The sequence below is a fragment of the Lynx canadensis genome, chromosome A1 (genome assembly GCF_007474595.2).
Source record: "Lynx canadensis isolate LIC74 chromosome A1, mLynCan4.pri.v2, whole genome shotgun sequence".
NCBI lineage: Eukaryota > Metazoa > Chordata > Mammalia > Carnivora > Felidae > Lynx > Lynx canadensis.
This window is the reverse complement of record NC_044303.2, coordinates 79,086,352-79,112,499: the sequence shown is the minus strand read 5'-3', so window position 1 is coordinate 79,112,499 and position 26,148 is coordinate 79,086,352. Positions and strand designations below refer to the sequence as shown.

Here is a 26,148-nt window from a genome sequence, read left to right as displayed (position 1 = left end):
GCCAAACTATGTAATCTCATTTCATAAAATTTTAGAAGTCAAGGTATCTGGCGTTTTCCAAAGTCTTTAAACACTTAGCCCAAGCCGGATTGAATTATTGTTCATCCAGTAAATCTCACCTTTTAGAAAAGTTTGTAAGCCGGGAAACGTTTCAAATCTTTGACAACCCTTCCGAAATCAGCTTAGATGGAGCCTGACGTAAAGATAGGTCATATATCATAATTTTATCTTCTGCCACAGAAGCTTTAAGTTTCACAAATGTATTCTCTCTTCAAATTCTCTATGTTTGTACAGTAGGTTGTTGCTATGCAATTTTACTAGACTCCATAGCTGTAAGTGTTTCATTATATATAGTTGCATGTTATGAGTGTAGTGGGAAATTTAGGAAAATTATTGAACGTTAAATCATTAGTTTCCACAACTTTGTTCTTTGTGCCTCTGGTAAAGATTTATAGCCTGTAGAGCTTTGCAATACCATTTGTTAGGTGTGGAAATATTCTAGCATTTATGAAAATAATATTTATATAATCTCAAAATATTCTCATTTCTTAGAATAGTATGTTATGGACAGTTTTAAACATAGTCAACAGCAACCAACATAATGAACCCCCATCTGCCATCAATAAGCCTGAAGAATTATCAACAATGACCAACTCATGACCAATTCTGCTTTACATTTTTCTATTACCCTCAAAACTAGACCCATTTAAAGTAATTCTTAGGGTGTCTGGGTGGCTCAGTAGGTTAGGCATCTGACTTTGGCTCAGGTCATGATCTCGTAGTTCATGAGTTCGAGCCCTGTGGTGAGCTCTGTGCTGACAGCTCAGAGCCTGGAGCCTGTTTCGGATTCCATGTCTGCCTCTCTCTCTGCTCCTTCCCAAATCATGCTCGCTCTCTCTCTCTCTCTCTCTCTCTCTCAAAAATAAACATTAAAAAAAAGAAAAAATACTAAAGTAACTCTCAGACACCATGTCATTTAATTGGCAAGTATTTTAGTATAATTCTCTAAGATATAAGAACTTAAAAACACGTCCACAGTACCTTTATCACACATAATTTTTATCAATAATAACTCCTTCATTTCATCAGCTATCCAGATTTTAAATTATATTAGTTAAGTGGCAATTTTTAGACTTCGTTAAACAAATAAGGATCCACGCCATGTCCACATATTTAACTGATTTCTATGCCTCTTACATCTCTTTGAATCTGCAGGCTACCCTTGCATTTTTATACGTTGAAGAAATCAGGCCATTTGCTCCACGCGGTTTCCCGCACACTGGATCTTGCAGAGCGTATCCCCATGGTTTGCTTCATCATGTTCCTCGGTCCCCCGTCCCTGTTAATTAGCGGTTGGCTCGGGAAACTTCATTACATTAAGGTTTTCTCTCTCCCTTCCCCTCCCCCCTCCTTCCCCATCTTTCCTTCTTGGCAAGAACACTCGACGGGCATCTTGCCTGTGTCTCTTTCTGCAGCGTTAGCAGATACTCCCTGCCTTGATTCATTACTTCCCAGGAGCTGCAGGAAGGGGCTGCTCTAATTCTGCCATCTGTCTTTCCAGTTATTTGTAGCGGGACCGCTCTCGCCTCCGCGAGTCAGGCGGCCTAGGCAGGACCGGCATCTCGAGACACCAAGCCCCTCTGGCTGAGTGTCCAGCAAGTCTCCCTACCTGCTTACGTGTAATCGTGTGACTTTAGGAGCCCTCTACCCACTCCCTCGCCTAGGCGACCTGCTTCATTTCGACACACTTTGTCTTCCTTTCCATCATGCTCTGGCAAGCTACTTTTAAAGCACCTAAGCGTTATTGGTTTTGTGTGTTCGTGTTGCCCCCTGGCTTCTCCGTCAAGTTCTCTCATTGTTGGTGGCGAGGTTCTCATTCGCTCTTCTCCCTTTTCCAAACACACAATTGCATCTGGAAGGAGCAATGTCTTTGCCTCTCTCTTCCACTTTCCACAGTCAGGAAGGGGACTGCTTTCTCCTCTCCGACATCACTGGCGCTGTGATGTGCAAGGGACAGCCTTGTCTGGCTCACTACCTTTCTGTTTATTGAGCACTCCACACTTGGGATTGACTGGCTGCGTGATGTCGAAGAGTCGCCTGGAGGGGCTTCTTCCCCGGTGTGTGAGGAGATATTTTTACAGAGCGAGAGAGGAATTTCACATGATAAAGGAGAGGAGGGTTTATAAAATTCAGGATTACATAACAGAGAGTGAGCTGGCAATACTGTAATTATTTAAATAATGAGGGTGGTAGATTCAGATCCTCCTGAATTATACTTCGGGACTCCAATTATTTATACGACCCCCTTCTCCTGATGCGTCAAACTACTGCCGAGTTTCTATACATATTATGCCGTATGTATATAATTTTGTATATATAGTACATATATAATACATAAATATATAAATGGATAACCATGCAGAGTATAGAGTTTTATAATATATATATATAAATACATATGTTCTATTTTTTACTCTATATATGGTCTTTATTATAATATATAAAATAGTTCTAGTAGAAATGATTCATTAAAAGTCAAAGAAAACAGGATTAGCATTTCCTATTAACTGAAATAAATTCGTATCTAAGGAACCACAAAGGCCCATCTTTTAGAGCTGCCTGGGGACACTGAGGTTGGAGATGCTGAGGTTTTGAAATGCTTTTTAGTATCTCCTCCGATTGTCCCTGTTCTAAACATTTGTCAGGCTGCTTATGGAGGAACAATTGACATACATACATTTATTCCTGAGTAAGAAAACCGCTAGGAGATCCACTCTGAAGATGTCTTCTTTTGAATTTATTCTTAAGATTTCAATTGAAAACATATTTACTAAGTCTCTGTTATATACAAAACGCTGTACCAGACACAATTTCAATGCCGCAGGAGTTGACATTCTAGCAAATAGCTGATAGATGGGTCAAAAAGCTCAAAAGAGAATAAAATACATAGTTATAAAGGCACTAATATTCTTCCGGGTTTGATTCTGAACACAATATTGATTTGTTAAACATTTTGTTGAAAGTTTGCAATGGAATATAAAATGAAGAAGTTCACGTTGTCTTAGCAACTCAAGAATCTAGAATGTAGCATTCAAACCAAAGCTTTTAATATAAGTTCACATTCAGATTTAGAAATCTGCTAAATCCACTATGAGAAGAGATTTGAAATCATCACAAAGAAAATAATTTTATTCTTCTGAATGGCTCCTAGTTGCAATTGTATACCACAGCCCAACAAACCTAGGAAAAAGGTACATTTTTCTAAAGAAAAAAATATTTTTTTTCCCTAACTTAAATCTAAGAATTGGTTTTGAGATTTTACCCAGCCGTGCCTCAAACTACCTCTTGGTATTTAATAGAGACTCATTCTTTAGATCTGAAAACATGCCATGTCTTGCGATATGAAAATATCAGGCTACGAATACGTTCTAAAATATGTAATTAAAATAGCTACCAGAAAGAAAACATAAGGAAGGGGTACAAATAACTGTAGTAAAACAAATAAGTTTTAATAAGGAAACAACTTAAATACTTTGTACATCTCGGTCATCAGCACAGACTGGATGGATAACTATGTGGGGTGTAGAGAAGGGGGTTGGGAGTGTGGCCCCACAGAGACTGTGAGAGGACACCGCCCCACCTGTGGTTTCTGCATGTTGTTTACCAGGAGGTGGAGAAACCAGGGAGTGTCATTAAGGGACATGGCAGCTTGCACGTTTTCTAAGGCAAAAATGTCGAGAATCAATACCACCTCCAGACTGCGGTCAACTACTCGTGTTGAGAGATGCATCCCAGTCATGGCCTGCGGACCCACGATCTTACCAGTCAGTCCTTCAACTGCCCTGTTCCCCTGTGCATCGCTAGTCTCCTTACAGTAAGTGACGAATAAATAAAACCACAGTCCCCCTCTCCCTGCTTAGCCGTGGATACAGAAGTCCGAAAGGACAAGAAGTCTATGGTCTTATTTCATAGCAGACTTTTGTAAAGTTTTGTAAAGAATATGATTCATGGTGACTCACCCTGGATTAGGTGAGTCAACATGATTTAGTCTCTATTCACAAGATGCCGCACCAGTGTTTCGTGGGGGAAAAAATAAGGCTGAATTTGAAAAGGTTTTCAAGTGTTCCCATTTACAACAGTAACAGTGGCCCTCCGTGATTTCTTACACACGGACATGAGTTAGAAGAATGATGCCAGAACCTCTATGCCAGTAACCGGCTTAAACCCCACAGCTCTGTAAGTCTCTTGTAAAGGAGACCAAGGTTCGTTATAGATTTCTTCCTCTTGACCAAGACAGCTCACAGAATGGGGTTTCAAATTCACATCTGGTGTCATTAACCACCACATCATCTGCCTTGAGAAAATAAACCCAGGGGCACCTGGGTGGCTTAGTCAGTTGAGCGTCTGACTCTCGGTTTCGGCTCAGGTCGTGATCTCAGGGTTCGTGAGTTTGAGCCCCGATTGGGGTTCTATGCTGACAGTGCGGAGCCTGCTTGGGATTCTCTCTCTCCCTCTCTCTGTCCCTCCCTGACTCATGCACTCTCTCTCTCTCTAAATAAATAAATAAATAAATAAATAAACTTAAAGAAAAATAAACCTGAACAAATGACATAATTATTCAAAGCTCTCCCTAAACACGGCCCACTTGTGATTCTTCCCATGATGTAGCACAGCCTGGTTTTCTCTCTTTCCACCAATACCTCTTTATTGGTTTATCTCTCCTTCCCTGCTGCCCTGGACAAGTTCTCTTTCTACTCTCTTCTTTAACAACTAAAGTTTAGATATGCTTACTTTGATTTCATGAATCATACATTACTAAGGAGATACTTAAAAAACAAGAAAAGACACTAGTACTTTTCAAAGTGCCCTAAATTGTAAGTGGATTAAAAACAATCAGTGCCTCTTTAATCTGTTTTTGTGTTTTGTTTTTTTTTACGAGTTTCTGACAGGCATATGTATGAATGTCACACAGAGCCGAACCTACAAGTAACAGTATTTAGCATGATGGAGTATTTCCATTCTGATTTTTGGCCAAGGTTTTTGAAGACCTTTGCCTTGATTCCACAAAGCGACACCCTCTGTCTCTCAAACCTTGTTGAAACAACATCTCTGTAAGCACAACTCAGCTCAACACTGTCTTTTAAAACAAGTACTTCAGTTTAAAAAAAAAAAAATATGCCCGTTGTTTACAGGCCACGTAAAGAGGATGGACACGCCCATGAACTAGGGATACAAATTTTAAAACAGGACAGCAAAGGCCTTATTTTAATTCTGTATTTGCAAGCAATCATGCAGATAGTCTCTACTGAATAAAGGAGTCAATTTATTAGCTGAAAAAAAAAAACACATGAAAGTGATAAAGTTTCAAAAGAGACGCACTTACTTGTTCAAATTCATTCTTTTGAAATTCTTCAAAACCAAAGACGTCCAATATTCCAATATCCAACGTCTGTGTGCTGAAAGGAAACAGCGAATCAGTGACCAAGCACACGTACAGCCCTTACGTGACCCCTGGCCCCATCCCCCCTCCAGGTCAGAGACATCGGGACACTTTGCATATCACCTTCCAGTAGAACTAAAAACAGCCAACAATTATCTCAGAGTCTCATACAAAAGCTCCGAAAAAGAAAAGTGTTCTTTTAAGGCTTTAATTTAAACACAGATACAGGAGTACAACACGCTGATTTCTAAGCTTAGGATGCGACAGTATATGGGTGGCCCCGTATTTGCTCCTCTGAAACAGTCTTTGTGTCTCTACTTCAACTGTGCGTGCTTTCCCTGGAAAGTAAGTCAACCTGCCAACGTGCCCTCAGCAGCTCCTCCTTCTCCTCCTTGTCTCTTGTTAGACCACACGAGCAGTAAGTCCCGCAGTTTCTTCATCACGTGTCAATGCGGTACAAGCCATGATGAAGCGGTGGGCACCTTCTCTGATAGACCGAACTGTGCCACGTCAAAAAGTACAGAGCGACCTTCCTAAAGAAATCCTCATAAACAAAGAAGAACAAAGGAGATGATCCGTGGGCGTACAACTGGAAGAAAGCGGCGTGAGCACCTTATGATACTGCTGTTTTTGGTGAAAACTCTCTCTCCTGGAGTTTGCTGGCATCTTGGAAGGTCCAGCCACAGATGAGGAACCTCATGTGAGTGAAGAAAGCAGGGAGGAGAACCTAGGGGTGGTGGGAGCCCCAACATCCTGGACTCTGCGGGGAGCGGGGGCACCACAGGGACAGGGCATGAGGTGGCTTCTTACACAGAAAGCCCCGGATGATTCTGGAATGCTGGTCAGCAGGCGGGCACATATCCAGCCTTCCCACTGCCCTGCTCTGGAGTATCATCAGGAGGACTGCTGTCCTGAGTCTCTGCCAATGGCTGTGATATTCGATCATCGTGGATTGTTTCAATCCCTTAGTTGATGCACCTTCAACCACCTTAGTTGATACACACGCTGGTGTTGTTTTCTGTCCACTTGACTGGTCCAAACCGCACAACTGGAAACTAACTTTCTTTTTGTGCCTGTATTTTGTTTGCACAATCAGTGCAGAACCGTCATGCTTTAGGGTCTGTAAGATGTCACTTAAATGACCAATTTCTCATTAAAAGGCAAGGTAATGATTCTCTGATATCTTGTCACAGAGTAATGATTCTATGATATCTTGTCTCTAGGATTAGTTCTTGTAGATGGTACCAATATGAGCTTCGTAAGCAGGAAAGACAGTATTTTAAAAGCCCTTAACACAAATTTCACACGGCAGAGAATATAAAGCAGCGAGGGAAAGAGACAGTCATTAAATGGATGTAACCAGGTCACTGATTTAACTTTTCAGAGGGAAAAATAGTTGGCTTTGTACCTCACCCTGTGTGTCCAGATAAACTCTACCTAGATTAGAGAGATAAACATTAGAGCAAGAAGCTCTGAAAATGTACAAGTAAACAAAGGTGATCGTTTTTTCTGCTTTCGGTTCTGAGAAAAATCAAAAGAAAACGGTTAAAAGGACGATGACACAAATACCAGATTCTTTTGTATTTGTAGAAATAAAATTAAAAATGATTAGAGGAAAGTGTTATTTTAAAACGTGTTTTCTCATTTATCTTCATAGATTTTTTTTTTTCCTGATTGGTTGACCCACGTGTCCAGTCACACGTCATCTTGCCTCCTTCCACCCTGATGACTTTACAGTGTGACAGGGGGACACCGGGGTGATGCTCACTCAGTGGTGGTGGTGCTGAGGTGTAAGATGAGCTGCTGTGTTAGGGTGTGTGTGTGTGTGTGTGTGTGTGTGTGCGCGCGCGTGCACGTTTCACATAATGAGCTGCACTGTTTCCATTGTAGGTGCTGGGTGACAAGGGTGACAAAGCTTGCCAGTTTTGGAGATGTTCAGCCTTGGGTAGGAATCCTGGTTCAGACACTTTTTAGTTGGACAACTGTAGGCAAGTTACTAGAATTTTCTGTGCCACAGGCTCATCATCTATGAAACTAAGGCAGCGAGTATTATCTCTCCACCCAGATGGTTGTTACAATTGTCAATAAAATCCTAGGACAAGAGCCTGTAGACAGTGCGTCTCTAATCACTGCAAGTTGCTTTTAAAAAAAACACTTCGGGGTGCCTGGGTGGCTCAGTCGGTTGAGCGTCCGACTCTTGATCTCGGCTCAGGTCGTGATCTCACAGTTTGTGAGTTTGAGCCCTGTGTCAGGCTCTGCATTGATGCCACTGAGCCTGCCTGGGATTCTCTCTCTCCCTCTCTCTTTGCCCCTTCCCTGCTTGTGCTTGTGTATGCTCTCACTCTCTCTCAAAATAAATAAAGTTAAAAAGAAAAAAAAATTCCACCTGCTATAAAAATGAACAGGAGGGCTCACAGAAGAAACATAAAGGGCTAACAGGTAGATCACAAATGTCAATCTCATTACAATTACAAAAGAAATAAAATTTTCAAAATTAGGATGAGAACGATATTCCCACACACTTTTGCTGGGAGCTTAAATTGGTAGAGTCTTAAATAACAACTGGTTACGTGGCAAAAAGCTTTGGCACCCTCGTATCATTCGAACCAGGATTTCCATAGACAGGAGCCTATACTCAGATGATTATCAGAAATGCAACTAAAGACCTACAAACAAGGGTGCCCACCATTATCTTCACTATAGTAACAACAACAAAAAGAAGTAACAAAGACCCCACATAGAGACATGATTAATTAAACAGCATGCATCCTCTCATGGGTTAATTTAGTGAATCTATCAAGTTAATAGAAAGCACTATGTAAGTTCTACATAAAGAATAAGGCCAATTATATATTCAGAAGAACTATGACCTCTTCAGCCCAAGAAGAGAAATGGAGATGCTTTTGTTTACTTCTTTTTATTGTTCTGCATTTTCTAAGGTTTTTATACTGAAATACTATATTTTTATGACCAGTTAATATTTGATGTTTACAAAGACACTGCAAAAACACGGGAAATGTTCTTGAACAGCAATAAGCTATAAAACTAAAACTAAAACTAAAAAAAAAAAACCTAAGCTGGAAACAATTTATACCATTTGTATACTGAGCGCATCGTAGTATAATTTCACCCATGTTAAAAAGTAAATCTGTGGCACAACACAAGTAAAGCACCTGTTAGCAATAGATGTCTTCACTGGTAGGCCTACAGGTGATGTCTTCATTTTAAAATGTTTACTGGGGGCGCCTGGGGGGCTCCGTTGGTTAAGATCCCACGTTTGATTTCAGCTCAGGTCTTGATCTCACGGTTCACGAGTTCAAGCCTTGCGTTGGGCTCTGTGCTGACAGCACGGAGCCTGCTTGGGATTCTCTCATTTTCCCTCTCTCTCTCTGCCCCTCCTCCACTCTCTCTCTCTCTCTCTCTCAAAATAAATAAACTAAAATAAATAAATAGAATGTTCTATACTGGATATTAGATTACTCATCATCATCAACTTTTATTAAAAATATATATCTGATGGAACACATTTTGGGCATTTTATGAGTTGGTGGAGGAAAGAACAACAATTACCTCAGGGCAGAGAGAGGGGTGGAGCCCAACAGTGAGGGCAGAGAAGGGCATCTGGCTTCCCAGGACGGGGAGAAGCAGCAGGGACCCCAGGGTCAGGGAGAGAGAGCAGGGCTGTGCTCTGAAGGCCACGTGTTGGTCTCCAGTGTGGATATTTCATGCAAACTTATACCAGAATCTCCCACTCAGGCCTTGACTCCTTGCCCGATTCCCCGCTGGCTTTGGCAACAGCGGTACCATATTTATAGTGCATGGTGTTGAGGGAGACTGGGAAAAAGGGACAGAGCTATCAGTGACCCGATGTCACCACCTATGCCCTTCCCCTTCTCATAGGGAAGGTGACTTTCTGTTGGCATGCAGAGGAAGGATGTGGGGGCCACCCAGGTGTGTTTGGGCGAGCAAAATGTGTTAGAGATTCCAATTCAGCTTCGGGTCGGTAGATGATTAATTCGCAACTTAGAGTAGCATAGATGTGGTTGAAAGAGCACTCCTTCTATAGGGTTTTTCCCCATACTTCATAGATACTGGATTCCAAACTAAATTTGGCCGCAAAAGAAAAACATTATGAAAGAAAAAGATGGGAAGGAAGAAAAAAACCCAACTCGGGGCGGGGGGAATTAATGCATCTTAAGGATCCATTTTGCAACTACTGACAGACCTAATGTGTTCATTTTTTTTTCAAAAATCTATTTCAACCTTTATGATTGAATGAAATATGGGTCTGTTACTGCAATAGCAACGCAGGCAGAAAGGTCACAAGAACTTGTAGCCAGCAAAGTGCCCACGCCGCGTGGCAGTCAGCCTTACTGTCATTTTTCTTATTGATAACTTGACTCGTATTACACAGCCATTTAACCCAACATCCTATTTCTAGCCGGGAGGAGCAGACAGAGGTCATCTGATCCACCAGGATTGGATCCCACAGGCAGAATTAACATATTAATGAGATGGTCTCTTCACATTCAGCCTTAGGATTCTACTGAAGGCTTTCCCTACGGTTAACAAAACTGCCTCGCTTGCAGTAACTTATTAGTAAAATACAATCCCTCTTATATCAGAGGTGACATCAAACGCCAAGGCAATTGTCTGGTTTTGTTCTTGCCTTTCACGTGTGCAAGAATAGGAAGGGAGGAAGGTCCGGATTCAAGAAAATGTCTGTCCTGAAACATGGATGAACTAAGTTTATTTGGGCAGAGAGGTCCAGTGGTTTGCACAAGTCAGGTGCTGTCCTCGATCATCCCTTGAAAGGTTAACTACAGAGTGATCTTAGGTATTTAGCCATTTTAGGAAACAGCTCAATCCTGCCTGATGCAAAACCCTTAGATGCAGCCGGAACTGAATCAGTCTCTTTGGCTGATCATTGACCTAGAAGACCCCAGATGGAGGGGGGGAAGACTGGAATCTAAAATCACTGCAGACTAGAGCAATCCGCCTGTCCAGACACCCCACCCTGGGGATCAAATGCACTTACACAGAGGGGATGGGTGCGAAGTTCCTGAAGATGCTGGGCCACGATCTGGCCTTCCCCAAGTCTACCACCCACATGCTGGAGAATTTAGTTAACCTAACCCACAAGGTGCCTCGTTGTGGAGGCCAGTCACTAGTCCTGCAGCCTATCTGAATCTCGCAAGGTGTTTGCTCATCTGTGCCAGGAGGCAAGGGTGGGACTCCGGGGTGCTTGCTTTGGGGAGTCCCTCCTTTTTATTCTTTGACTGAAGCAAAGTACATGAGGTTTATTGTTTTCTGAAAACATGTCAGAAATTAGGGAAAGAGTGTGCAGTTGCTGACAAGCTGAACAGGAACCGGGTGATGGGTGGGGACACTGTCACCAAAGCAGCTGTCTGCCTCCTACTAGCCCACGGATATCACGCATGCCTACATGGTTCCAGTCCTTCTTTGCACTCCTTCCACTAGAAAGAGAAGTTAGGGAGTCAAAAGCTGAGACCTCTTGAGATGAAAATGGCAGTTAATTAGCCTGGATATACAAGAAAATCTTGGGCTGGGAGTAAAAATCTGAGCCACCGTTTTATGGAGTTGTGTTTGTCAAGCACTGTTAAAACATTTCAAATGCTTTATTTCATTTGGCCTTAACGACTAGCCTGTGAGGTAAGTACAGTGATCACCCCATTCTACAGAAAAGAATACTGAGAGGACAGTGAAGGTCTAAGTTGCCCAACGGCACCCATCAGGATTAGACAGACCCAGGACTTGAACCCAGGCTGTCCAAGACTAGCCCCGCCTCCCAGACTAGCCCTGTGAATTACCGCAGAAATCGACTGCCAGCTGCTGGTCCTAGAACCCAGCCTGATTCTGGCCTACAGGAGCTGGGAAAGGAACCCTCCCCACATATAAGAAGAGCAGAAATAATAAAAGATCACTTAAACCCTCCCTCTCAGCGAAAGCTACAACTCACAGCTGGAAAGCATTAACTAGGAGAGGTGAGAAGGGACTCCCGAACACTGCTTTGCAGATGGAAGGAAAAGCCTGGATAGTTCTTCACGATTTCAATCTGTAATTGACAAGTACAGGGAAGCCTCGCCGCGTCCTTCAGCCCGTCAACAGCTCAGAGTAGAGGACTTGGTGGTGCCCATCCCCAAGCAGCTTGCAGCGAATCTGCGGAACAATGAGCCGGGAGAGGTCAGCCTCAATTTCAGACCACAGTGACTTCTTTGCGTACTAACACCTGCCGAAGATCGGTGTCTGTGAAGGCACGTAGCTTCGGGCTCTAGGGCTCCCTCTGTTTCTTAAATGAGCCGTTGAGACATTCTCCAGTGTGTCCTCTGTCCTGTGGCCATCTGAACCTGCACGCTCTTAGCTCGAGTTCAGAGCTCTCCAGCTCGCTGTGCTCTCTGCCTCCCCAAGAGAATGGGTAACTCTTTCTTGACCATAAAAACAAAAACAAAACCAAAAACAACCCTTTCTTGAAAAATTGTATTTGTTTTATGAGCTTCTCGGACACTGTCCTAGTGCCAATTTCCTGGTTCTTTCTGTGGTTCTGATCTAAGTAAGGCTCAGGTGGATACAGAAGATGCAGGGAGATGGAGAAGGAAGGAGAGAGGCAGAATGGAGAAAACAAGCCAACGGTGTATCTGATGCCTGTTTCCATCCTTCAAACCAGTTTAGATCATCACAAATTAGGTAATTAGAATTGTTGTGATGTAGTCTTTGGTCTTGAGACACACACAGTTTTAATAAAAGTGCAACTATTACATAGGCCATCTATACAGGGCTATCCATGGAAAAGTGTTTTTTTTTTTTTTTTAAATTGTCAAAACAAAAATCAAATAACATGTGACATAAAATCATTTTGACTTTAGCCACCCCAATCAGGAAACGATGTGTCCTGAGGTCCTGCAACTCACGGATGGCTGCAATCTATCCAGCAAAACATATTTTAAGAGCTACCAAATATTTGGGTGTAACTGTTGTTTGCCAACTCACCCTGACTGGGAATCACAGACTCAGAGGTCTTGAAACCAAAAACAAGCCAGAGGCTTGCAAAGGCCAAGCCTCCATCTACAGGCAAATGGAATATGAACCTTACAATTTTGGGGACTGACACAATTAAGTTTCATGAGGCATAACTGTCTTACTAGAGCTTTCTTTAAAGTTAAGTGTCAGGCTCAGAATAGAAATCCTGGTCTCCTGCTTCCTTTAACACTTTAAAAAAAAAATTAAAACCCAGATAAAAGATAAAATTACTGTACTCAACGTAACACTTCAATCCACTGGCTACAGACCACAGGAAAAAGCGATGTTCCATTTTCTCCTCTCCACGCTTTCCTGTTTTCCGCTGGTTCACCGAGATGTAACTGACACACGGCACTGCACCTTTAATGGGTCCCACGTGCTGATCTGATACACGCATATACCGCAAAATGATCGTGCTCTTTTAACAGAGCTCCTTTTCTCCCTTAAGAGTGGTTCTCTTTGCACCCATGCCCTCCTGTTTATGAGAGCTGGCTTCTTAAGGTTTTAAAGAGCACATCTGGATGTTTCTGGGAAATTTAATAGGAAGTTTTGAGGAACCTAAGTCTTCCTCACCCCAAGGTTTGGGATTTGGGTACCCAGATGAGGGAACCAAGCGTTTGGGAACACTGGGAAGTGGGGAGGTATCTCAGCATCTGTCACATCATCCCTAAGATAGCTGTCTTTCCAACAATTGCCTTCGAATGAATCAAATACAATCTGTGGCTCAAAGTAGGCGCTGTGAAAATTAAATTGATTAGACAGTGATTTGTAGCAAGCAGCTGTTCCTGGATAACCGCCTGTCCCCAAACTCAGTAAACGAAAACATTAAGTATTTATTATGACCCCTCAGCCCTGCCATCAGGTTGAGGCTGATCTCACCCGAGGGCCTGAGGTTGGCTGGGGACTGGCTGGCTAACAGACTATTTCTTATTTTCCACATGCAAGCCCCCAGACGTAGGCACATAGCAGTGACAGGGATCTGAGAAAACAGATCTGCATAAGGGCTCAGAATTGGCATATAGTTATCTTTGCTGTATTCTTTTTTTTTTAATTTTTTCAAAAATTTTTTGACATTTATTTATTTTTGAGAGAGACGGAGCATGAATGGGGGAGGAGCAGAGAGAGAGGGAGACACAGAATTGAACGTAGGCTCCAGGCTCTGAGCTGTCAGCACAGAACCTGATGTGGGGCTCCAACCCACGAGCCGTGAGATCATGACCTGAGCCGAAGTCGGACACCCAACCGACTGAGCCACCCAGGCGCCCCAGTTTTAAAAATTTTTTTAATGTTTGTATTTATTCTTGAGACAGAAAGAGACAGAGCCTGAGCAGGGGAGGGGCAAAGAGAGAGGGAGACACAGAATCCAAAGCAGGCTCCAGGCTCTGAGCTGTCAGCACAGAGTCCGTCGCGGGGCTTGAACTCATCAACCACAAGATCATGACCTGAGCCGAAGTCGGACACTCAACCGACTGAGCCACCAGGCTCCCCTTTGCTGTATTGTCTTGGCTGGAGCAAGTCACAAGCGCAGCTCAAGCTCAAAGAGAGGGGAAATAGACTTAACTCTCGATAAGAGAAGTGTTGAAAGTCCTACTATATTCCCCACACGGACGCAGAGAAATGAAGGACTGGGACCACTCAATCTACCAAAGCCTCTTCTCTTGAGAAGGGCTTCTAACTAATTCATTTTTTAGTTCATTCACCTTTTCAGTGAATATATACAGAACACTTAGTTTTGCAAAGCCCTGTTCAAGATGTCAGAAGTCCACCTACAAAAAAAGCAGAGAACAACCTTGCTCTCGGGGTCATGTCCATATAAAAATATCTGAAACTTTACATAACGATTTTATGGGACATGAAGACACCATCTATATTTGAAAAGGTTAATTTAAAATTTTAGTTTTAAAACTATGCTTTCTTATCATTCTTCTGGCAGTCTTCAATGTGGGAGGTGTTTGGGGGAAAACTTGGGTTTCGATCCCAACATACTTGGGGTTCGTACGTGAAATCCATCATTGCCAGACTGTGTGACTAAGGCCCCTTACTAAACCTGAATTCCAGTTTCTTTATTTAAAACAGGCCCCTTACTAAACCTGAATTCCAGTTTCTTTATTTAAAACAGGGAGTCCACAATGCTCACCTCATGGCTAATGTCAATATTAACTTCAGTAATCCTTGGCACAAAGCCCAGCTCATTTATAGGTAATGTCTAATAAATGATAACCACGATAACTGCATCTTTTTCTTGTAAGTACACCTTTATCACATATTAACATCTGCACAGTAGCCAGGCTTAGAAATGTATTTTTAATTTTTTTTAACGTTTATTTGTTACTGAGAGACAGAGAGACACAGAGCGTGAGCAGGGGAGGGGTAGAAAGAGGGTGAGACATAGAATCTGAAGTAGGCTCCAGGCTCCAAGCTGTCAGCACAGAGCCCGATGCGGGGCTCAAACTCACAAACTGTGAGATCATGACCTGAGCCAAAGTCGGTCACCCAACCAACCGAGCCACCCAGGCGCCCCGGAAATGTATTTTTAATGAGATGGTATATGAAGCAACATATCTGGAGCTGACAGAACCCAAAAACGTTGAAAAGCACATCCTCCTCAATTAGAAAATTGTAATAGAAACAGGCAAACAATCTTTAAGCTTGCAGTACTGACATTTCCTCCCTGGTGTTTTCTTCAGGGAGAGACAGGGTCACCAAGAGCCAGATTGGGACATTGTGCTCTCATTTCTGAACGGCACTGCAGCATTATTTATTCTGGCAGAACAGCCACTGTGCTCAAATGACAGGCACAGAGGAGCACAATAAATACAGATTTGGTTAACTCTATTGAGCAGGACAGGTTATCAAGGGGTGGAAAAGAGGCCAAATGCATTTCCCGAGTTAGAAGTAAAACAAGAGAGTGGGCATGGCCAGCAGTGCGATGAATTTTATCCTTTGGATAAAATATACAAGCTCTAACCTCTGCAAGCTGGGCTCAAAAAAGAACCGGAGAAGGAGAAGGCTGGGAGGTTTTTCATTAGCCTTCTAAATCACCGAGTTTCGTACACATTTTGTTGAATCTGTTTGAGTCTCCAAAAAATATTTGCAACTTATATGATGGTCGTTACCGAAAACAAGAAGCAACCCCTGTCTGATACGAAAAATGTCATATTCTCATAGTTATGACAAATCTCTTTTTCCATCTCCTGAAAACATGTACTTAAGGGAAAAGTACATGGTTATTTATTGGTTCAATAATCCGCACTGTTCTTCAAACAATTTATCACACAATCATGATTAATATTTAAATGTGTCCGTTATTGTGTCCACAGTATTTGGTAATGTTTATAACAAGGGTGGTAAAAATTTAACCATTATTTTGTATGTATTATGTGGCAATTTAAAATTTTGTCTGAGCATTACAATAAATGCTGCTTTGGTAAAACTCTAATATTTTTCATTCCTCTCGATCCTTCTATTGGAAAAAAAAAAATGGATCTCCCAAACTAATGAAAAACAAATGTACAATTACAGAGAAAAGGTTCTTAGCTCTTCAGGAAATCATTATACATATGGGTGTTTTGGTAAGGAAACGGAGCAGAAGGAGAATTATTTAGAAAGCAGGTTTGTCTCAGATAGTTTGCTAAATTGTGTAGTTCTGGTTGTCATGGCGATAGCACCATGATTTAAATAAGTCTACACAGAAATAGAAGTCACTCATACTATATTCATAAGAATCAAAGAAATCTCATTATTTAATGGGGAAAAAACTTCCCAGTTTGGGTGAAGGGAGAGAAAAACATGGTGTGTCAAATTTATTTTTCTGACAAACTGTTTGTTATTTTATCTCTGAAACAGCATAAAGACAAAATATTTAGAACTAAACAACAAAGGGAGCGCTACATGGTAAGCGTCTGGAAGGCACTAGGTCCTTGGGAGATACTTTACAGACTCAGGGTCAACAAAATCATCGAAAAATAGGAGACAAACATTCCACTTAGGAAGTAGGGGGAAAAAAAAAACAAAAACAAAAAAGCAAAATTCAACGGAAGTGAAAACAGGGATATAATGAAACTGCAGGACCTAATAAAAGGAATAACATTAACATGAGAAATGAAAACAAAAAAGATTTTTTAAGACAAATAATTTTCAGAGGCAGGTTTCAAGCAAGATTCCTCAGTGATACTGGGGCAAAGGCATAAATAAACAACCAGGAATGTCAATGTTGTCAAACTACAGCTACAGGAGAGATTGAAGGACTGTAAAGCAAAGCTATGATTTAGTTGGTGAATGCATTTAAAACTAAAGTGGACAGTTTTCCACAAAATATGAATGACTTAAAAAAGAAACAAAACAATCTGATTAGACCTATAAACTTTAAAATAATGAGTAGTTGGGGCACCTGGGTGGCTCAGTTGGTTAAGCGTCCAACTTTGGCTCAGGTGGTGATCTCACAGTTCGAGCCCCACGTTGGGCTCTGTGCTGACAGCTCAGAGCCTGGAGCCTGCTTCAGAATCTGTATTTTCCCGTATCTCCACCCCTCCCCTGTTCATGCTCTGTCTCTCTCTGTCTCCCAAAACTAAATATATGTTAAAAAATAAATTAAATAAAATCATAAAATAATTAGTATTCAAAAGGCAATCCACCCTCCACCACCTGAAAAGATTTTAGAAAGACTTTCACCAGGCATTCAGGGCACATACCATCTTCCTTTAGCACACACCGTTTTAGAGAGGCGAGAAACAGAGAAAGCTACGCGATTTTCTCTTTCACATAAACCTGAGAGCAAAGGATTGGATAAGAAGGAAAAAAAAATAGAATCTCTTCTCACTAGTGAAAATAAATGTAAACATCTTTAATAGACACTAGAAAATTGAATCTAGGACATTATGACCAAACAGAATTCACACTCTAAATGAAGAATTTTTCAACATAAAATATATATATATACGTCAACATAGCTTGCTAACGTGAGCAAAGAAAAGGAGAGAGTCGCAGTACTCTCAATGTGTACAGGAAAAAAGCTTTACATTAAGCTTTACATTGAAAACGCTTAGGAAAGATTATCTCTGAAATCCTAAGTAAGCAGATTACTTAACGGCAGATATTTAGAGGTATTACATTAATTTGGAAACAAGAGAAGAATATCCACTATCACCACAAATTATCAACATTATACTGGCCGTGCTAGCCAATGCAATAAAGGAAGAAGAAATAAAAGACATAAGACACAAAGAAGAGAAAAAAAAAAGTAATTATGATCATTTACATTAGAAAATACTAAGCTATTCCACAGGAAAATTATTAGAACTAATAAGAAAAGTCAGCAGGGTTTCTGGATAGAAGATCAACATATGAAATGCAAGATTGAGAGTTCCCAATAAACAAATTAAAATGTAATAGAAAAATGGCAACAAAAAGTACAAGTGCATAGAAAAAAATCAAGATGTGCAAGAAATTGACAAAAATACAAAGATATTTAAGAAAAAATACATGAACAAATAGAAATAAAGATCATATGTATGGCAGAAAAGAATCTAAACAAACCAATTCTCCCCATATTAATCTATAAATGTATTTCTAGTTGAAATCCCCAAAGAATTTTTTTTTATGGACTGGTCAAAGTGATTGTAAAATTCATATGCAAACGTAAAGATCCAGGGATAACCAAAACGGAGAGGAAAATAAAAAGTTATTATATGAGGACTTACTTATTAAAACAATATGTTCTTGATACAGTTTTAGTGAAACAGATTAAAAATCAGGAGGGGAAAAAAGCATTTCTAATAATTGGGGATAAGTGGGGGAGGGATCGTGGAAAATTTACTAAAAATATAAAATGTTATCAATCCTTCATATAAACAGAAGTAAATTCCTGATGTTTTGAAAATCTAAGGGTTTCAGGAACAAATGGAAGGGGACTTTGAGGAAGGAAAAGGCTGTCTATTAGGGGCCTGAAGTCAGACCACCGTGTCCCGGCACAAGATAGCATTTCTTCTTCTTCTTCTTCTTTTTTTTTTTTTTTAACATTTATTCATTTTTGAGAGACAGAGAGAGGCAGAACATGAGCGGGGCAAAGGCAGATAGAGAGGGAAACACAGAATCCAAAGCAGGCTCCAGGCTCCAAGCTGTCAGCATGGAGCCCGACACGGGGCTCGAACTCACAAACTGCGAGATCATGACCTGAGCCGAAGTCGGACGCTTAACCAACTGAACCACCCAGGCGCCCCAGCATGTCTTCAATTCTTAATGTCTCACAATGTTATACAGATTTGCAACAACAACATCTAAACAAATTAAAAAAAAAAAAAAAAAAAAAAAAACTGTGGGAAATTTACCCAGGATTGATGATATTGCTGTATCTGGGGCAGAAGAGGAAGAAGAAAGGATCTTTGTCGGCAAACAAAAGGAACTTGAGCTTTTACTTGTAATCTCCCTTCTTCTATGTGAAAAGTCTGAAGCGGAAGTGGTGAGTGTTGGCAGTGTTCCTTCTAGATAGGAGGTGAGTGACTGACCTGGCCACACCCTCCATACCCTTCCTGATGCGTACATCTCCCCCACCTCCACAAAAAGACCCTTCATGAAGACAGATATCATATGTTAAACAGATAAAGAAAAAACTGGGTAAGTCTATTTTCTTTTTCCCACAAATGCACAGCAGGTGTTTGAGTATTTCTATGAGGCATTTGGGAATGAATAATATAAATTCATTTATTAAAGAATTAAGTCCATTATAATTGATAAAGTCATGTACAAAATAACATTTTGCCAACTCTTAATGACTTAGGAACCGATGGTCTGGATTTTTAGATTATCTCTCTTGCAGATGTCTTTTTGATTTGTACTATCCATCAAAGAGTTTAAAACTTGATAATCATTTTAATAAACTGTTAAGGGAGAAAATTAAAACTTATTTAATAAGTAAATATTTGGTTTTTAATTGGATTCATTTACACCTTCGATCCTTACTTCAGAAGCAAGTTTCACTTCGTTCCCAGTTTTGTGTCTCTAATTGAGGACAGATAATGTCTCTGACCGTTTTTGAACTTTTAACCAGAATTTATAAAATGCATATCAAATGAGACAGAGAGAGAGAGAGAAGGATGAGGGAATGAGATTTTACTTAGGATTTTCAAGTGAGGTTCAATACATCATACGGTCAGATGTTTTCTTGGGGAAATTAATTACCAATTTACCAGAATAACGGTGAAAAAGCATTTAATATCTAGACATTTTTTTCTTACTCCACTTGCCTATCACTTAGCTTACCATTTAGACTGCTACTTCACTTATTTCATCCCCAAAAGATGGGGGGGGGGGGGGTATTTCAAATTCTCTATTCCTTAAGTGTTACGGGGAAGATGTGTGTGATTTGGCAAAAAGATACTTTTAAGTTTATTTACTTATTTTGAGAGAGCGAGCACACAAGCAGGGGAGGGGCAGAGAGAGAAAGAGAGAATCCCAAGTAGGCTCCAAGCTGTCAGCCCAGAGCCCCACACGGGGCTCCAACTCATGAACCATGACATCGTGACCTGAGCCGAAACCAACTGTCAGATGCTCAGCCGACTGAGCCACCCAGGCGCCCCACCGGTAAAAAGATTTAAGTTATTTTTAATATCCCTTTGCTTTGTGATGGTCACCAAGCCCTGCCCTACCCCACACTGTTGACAATCACTACAGATTGTCCAATCAGCGACATGGGTAGTTCCCAAGGAGAAGACACTTAAATCTGGAGTCAGGAGATAATCGTACAAGTTCTCTCCCTACTTGGGAGGATGATGGAGCACAGATATTCTGAAAAATCCCGTTCCTCCTTTTCAAGAAAATCTTTCCTCCTCATCTGGCTGAGGAAGGAGTAAAACACAGCCCACTTAAAGCCTCCAGCTGGAGGGAATGATGGCAAGCCATCAGCTAACACAGAGGCGACGCATCTGTGGGTAGCATTTGGCAGGGTAATGATGCTGTTGCACCCTTTTGAGATATTCAAGTCACAGTGATGGACCATTCTCATCCCCAGGGACGCTCCCAATGGCTGCCACCTTGGAGAAGACGAAACAGCAAACTTGTAGCTCAAAGATTTAACCTGCCCAAACTGGCCTCGTTTCTTGGCAAAAGATAAAACAAAAGGTACTTTCTTAAGAACGTGTATAAATGTTATGGCCACATTGCATAGCCTTTTAAAAGTCTTTTTAAAAAGTCAGAGGTTGCACCTGACATTTCAAAGAAAAAAGAAGAGCCTTCTGGTTAAATAATTTAAGAACAATATAATCACACACACGCACACACACACACACACCCGATTTGGATTAAGGTCTATGCATCCTGTGGAACCCAAGAAGCAGGTATAAGTAATGACAAATCCCCCTCAAGAAGGCAAACAAACAGCCTGGAGACGGGATTTGACACAGTCATAAGGCGGTAGGTAAAGTAGAGATGATCTGTGCAAACAGTCCAGGTATGAACCGTAATCCAAAAGATATTTTTAATGGCTGCTGGAAGTATAGCACAAAGATGCTGTCTCCTTAGCACCATCAGGCCCCCCAGCGCATTATAAACCACCTTTCTGACTTCCTGGCCCTGACAGACGAGATCCTTGCCCCATACTCAGTTATAGCTAAAAATCTAACCTACCAAATATAATCTCACAGACTAGGTCAACATGCTTACTGCCCTATTAGTGTTTGAAAAATCGTTATTCATCTACTAGAAGGTATGTCAGGGTATGTTGTTAAAAATCACAGAGGATGGGGCGCCTGGGTGGCACAGTCGGTTAAGCGTCCGACTTCAGCCAGGTCACGATCTCGAGGTCCGTGAGTTCGAGCTCCGCGTCAGGCTCTGGGCTGATGGCTCAGAGCCTGGAGCCTGTTTCCGATTCTGTGTCTCCCTCTCTCTCTGCCCCTCCCCCGTTCATGCTCTGTCTCTCTCTGTCCCAAAAATAAATAAACGTTGAAAAAAAATTTAAAAAAAAGTCACAGAGGTTTTCTGAAACTGTTGATGATAATTTTTTAAGTAAAAAACATCTCAGCCACAAAATCATTACCAAAAATACTTTGACTTAGAAATCCTCAAGAACTATCAGGACACCATCAACCACACTGACAGCATAAGTTCAGAAGTATTAAATTCATTAATAAACAAATTTAAAGAGCGTTACAGCCCAGGTACATGGATTTTGTTCGGGTGGGTTTGGTCTATTCATCCCCAGAAATTACGTGAGGGACTCTATGTGCAAGTCTGTGTTTATGCCCTTCACCGGATTCTCAAACTAAACTCTGACCTAACAAAACACACTATAACATTTCGTAAGTACATTAGCCCTACATGATTGCCTCAAGGAGAGATAAATGGGTGATCACAACAAACTTGCCTACATAATCCAATATAAACGGGAAAAATATTACTTTCTACTTAAAATCCTTGGAACTCCCACAAACGTGTGCCTATGTGCAAGTAAATATTCAAAATGATTAGTATATGAACTGAATTCACAGCAGAATAAAACTGAGGAGACTTCCCAGATCAACGTAAGCCACATATCCGGCTGACCCAGTTAATCCTCTGTATTTTCATTTCGGAGCACCAAGGTCGAGATAGGCCCCCTCCCCCGTTCAGCGAGACAGTCTTCAGACCAAATACACATTACCCAAAATGCTGACACAGGTTCCTTTTGTAACCCAGCCTGCAGAGCTCTCCAAAGCTATGCTTCCATTTTCCCTCCAGGAAATATTTGTTCTCTCCAATGAAGAGAAAAGAGCAAGTCTCATCTAAGGAAGGAGGGCAATTTTTCTGAGGTCTGGACATTAACTTGCTTCTTCCAATCTTACCACGAAATCTCCACGTTCATTTGGACACTCACAACCCTTCCAGGGGTGTCAGATGCTGGGCAGGAGTGGGTTCACCTGCCTCGGTGACAGCACCTGAAATTTATGTCCCCCGGGACGTGTTTCTGTTTTCTCGTTTCAGCGAGTGAGTCATCGGCTGTGGCACGCGGGCTGACACCGCCGTCCCCTGCCAAGACCCCAGCCAGACTGCTGGTTGCCATTTGGTGACTATGCCGATGGGAATCTTTCTGGATATCTAGAATGTTCCATGCTAACTTGCAAAATGATTTTTCTTTATTATCAGAATATATGCATTCAGAAGCAGGGCCAAATACAGAAAACATCCTGCTGATGATTTCAGGAACCAAATCACTGAATTGATATGTGAATTAAAAGAAAAAGAAAAAAAAAAAAACAAGAAAAGAACTGAAGAAAACTTCAACTCCTCTCTAAAACAGTCTGGCTCTCTTTCTCACTGGTGTATCTGTTTAACACTTCTGTCTGTTATTTATTTTAAACAATTTTTAACGTTTATTCATTTTTGAGAGAGAGAGACAGACAGACTGTGAGTGGGGGCGGGGCAGAGAGAGAGAGAGAGAGAGAGAGAGAGAGAGAATCCAAAGCAGGTTCCAGGCTCTAAGCTGTCAGCACAGAGCCCAATGTGGGGCTTGAATTTACGAACCATGAGATCATGACCTGAGCCAAAGTCAGATGCTCAACTGACTGAGCCACCCAGGTGGCCCTTCTGTCTGTTATTTTAACCACACACTACAGTTTTCCTGGGTAGGAGAGGCAGCATTGAAGAGTGAGAAATTCCACAAGTGATATCTTTTCAACAGCCCTCTTTTCTCTTTCCATAATCAATCTTAGTCTGCTGATCGAAGGACAGAGACTCTAGACATTTGCTGGGGTGGTGACCCCCTACCTCCCGTGAAAGACAGCATCACTTTTCATATTGAAAACCTGGAGCCTTCATTCCAATTTGACCTCATTCTCCCACCTGTCTCCAGGTGCTCAGAGGGCCCCCCACCCCTGAGAGCACCAGCTCTCTGCTCAAGTCACAGCCAGAACATAGTCCAGGCACTGCCTACTCACCTGTCCACAGCTAGGAGCTGGCATCCCGCCACGTGAGTTTTTCCTCAAGGACCCCCTAACTGAGTGGGAAATATCATGGTTTCTAGCCCACGTAGACCTCATCTGTGCAATAATCAAGGACCACACACTGCGCTCTGGACTAGTCGGGCAAGCGAGTCATGGGCATGTCCAAACAGAAAGGACAGAATATGGAAACTGATCAGGGCACATCCATTGTCATTGCTTACTGCAAAGACAACGGAGCAAACAGAAAACGTCCCTCCCATCCGGGAGTGTACGTGAACAGCGACATCCCTATTTCTAGGGAGCAACACAGTTCCCCTACTTGCCACTCCCCAAAACAAACAAGGTCACCAAGTCCAAATTCGGTGGAAGAGACTGGACCGCATCTCAGGTTTTCAACATGCCGCCCATCTGCATTTCTTCAGAACCTTCCCTCTCCACAGACAGACTGCCATAAACCTGGAACATTCTTTCCAGCCATACCCTCCACGATTTTACAGTCGCAGCCACTCCCGCCACATCAGGTGCCACGCGGACAACTTTGTGTGCGTCTTCTCATTATCCTCAGATAACCCCGGGCACCAACCGAGGTTCTTGGAGGAACCAGGGGGAACGGGTGTGGATACATGACGACTCAGGATGAAAATGAGGAAGATGAACTGTCAGTTTTGGTGTCTGAAGACACTTTTGGGGAACTCGTCCAAAGTTTCTATAAGTCACTGAAGCCGAATGTAATTAATCATAAAGTTTTTAAATGTTTATGTTTAGCTCAACTAAAATATTGTAAGAACGTAATACAGTGTAAGCATATTTAAGAAACCGAAGGCTCAGTACAAACCCCCAAATCTCCATATGTATGCTTGAAACTCAAGTTTATTTACCGCATATATTTGCATGCCAAATCGTGCTGCCCAAAAAATGTGGATTTCAGAACAGGCAGACAGAAATGAATGAGTGCACAAAGGAATGAAGGGATGAACAAATAAGTAAGTTCGTAAATAAATCAAGCACATGGTCGATCTCACTCTACCTCGTTGGTCTCTTAACCTCCGTATGCTAACCTTCTATAACTTTCAGTCTATTTATTCTTAGGGTGTGTTTAATGGTGAAACAGAAAATGCTGCACAGGTTCGACTTCTCAGGTGTCCTCAGGAATGTAAACCATTGTACTCAGAACACATGAAGAACATGAGTGAAATTTGGGGAACATTTGGGGGACTCTCTCAAGGTTCCCACAACCCCTCTGAGGTTCAAGAACCTCCTGGCCCGTGGGGGGTCTCTGCAGGGGCCAAGTTTGCACCAGAATTCTGGGGAAGGTGTCACTTTAGGGAAAAGTGATCATTTACAAAAAAAAAAATTTTTTAATGTTTATTTATTTTTGACAGAGAAAGAGAGAGAGAGAGAGAGAGAGAGAGCAGGGGAGGGGCAGGGAGAGAAGGAGACACAGAATCCGAAGACACAGGTTCTGAGCTGTCAGCACAAAGCCCAACACGGGGCTTGAACTCACAGACTGTGACATCGTGACCTGAGCTCAACTGACTGAGCCACCCAGGCGCCCCGAAAAGTGATCATTTTAAATGTAACATTGCCAATTCAACCGCCGGGATGGAAGTGTTGCACTGTGAGACGGGTCCAAGTTTAGGAGTGGCAAAAATTATTTTATCATTTTTTTTAAATTATGCTATTCATGATACTTTCGTTAGGCTCTCCAACATTTATCTCATTTTAGAATCACACGCATGATATCCTTTAGAAAAAGTTCATTGCAGTTCAGAGCATGTATTTTGTTTACAAGTTATAAAAAGTGAATAATGAAAATGCTTGTGACTTCTCAAGGCGCTGTCCCATTCCCAAGCCCTCCTCTACCTTCGACCCAGAGAAACCCAAGATGCACACCTGGGGAAGTGTGGGGGCTAGATCGTCTGTGCTGTGAGCCTGCCCTGAGGGGGCTGCCCCAGCACGGGTGGCATGTGGGCAATGAAGGAAGGAAGAAATGCCCTTCTCACACCCTGAGGATTACAGGGAGAAACCTGTGAGGAGCCAGGAAAAGGTCAACCGTAACCATTGTCCAGCTACAGGAAAGTACATCTCCCATGGGAGCCCTTCCCTTCCTAGAAGGCCGTCAGCTACCACACAGAGAGGACTCCCACCTTGGGACACTTTTAATTCCTGTCTCAACACTGGATATTTGGGGACACAAAGAGTTCACAGAACAGTGATTTGGGAGCAGAGCAGCCTTGGGACCTACCTCTGTGCTCCCCAGGGTCATAAACATCGTCCTCAGACCACACTCTTTAAGGGAAGGTGAGACATAAGAACACGTTTTCATTATGCCACAAATAACACTTATTTACTAGAGTGGTTACACCAAGACATGTAGTAATACCACAGATTTGAAGAGCTGTGGACAAGTCTACTTATGTTGACACAATAGAAGAAACATTTTCTTGTGGCCAACACAGTGTGGTCCATCATGCTGCCTTTTCCGATCAGAGATAAATTTAATGTCTCCCTAGTATCTTTTTCAAAAGGTTTGTAATTTTATTAAGTAAAAGAACAACAAATACTTAAGAGCAAGACTTTCTCTTGTGACTGTTACACTAAAAATAGCCAACCAATATCGCGAAATGGAGAAGGATTTCTACAATGATGAGGGAAAATAAATTATGGAAGTAGGGAGGTATTAAGGAAATGTATCCAGAATCCTCTCTATGTCACAAACTTTGTTCATAAGATGATGTTCTGGAACACAGCGGGTGGGGC

The 26,148-nt window shown here is 41.8% G+C and overlaps 1 protein-coding gene across 1 annotated transcript in view; it reads right to left on the bottom strand.

The window, feature by feature from the left end:
• Positions 1–26,148, bottom strand: part of MYO16 (myosin XVI) — a 493,885-nt gene that overhangs the window by 186,508 nt on the left and 281,229 nt on the right. The window contains exon 21 of the mRNA XM_030314012.1: positions 5,384–5,456. Coding sequence (XP_030169872.1) covers positions 5,384–5,456 — 73 coding nt within the window. The remainder of the gene's footprint in view (positions 1–5,383; positions 5,457–26,148) is intronic.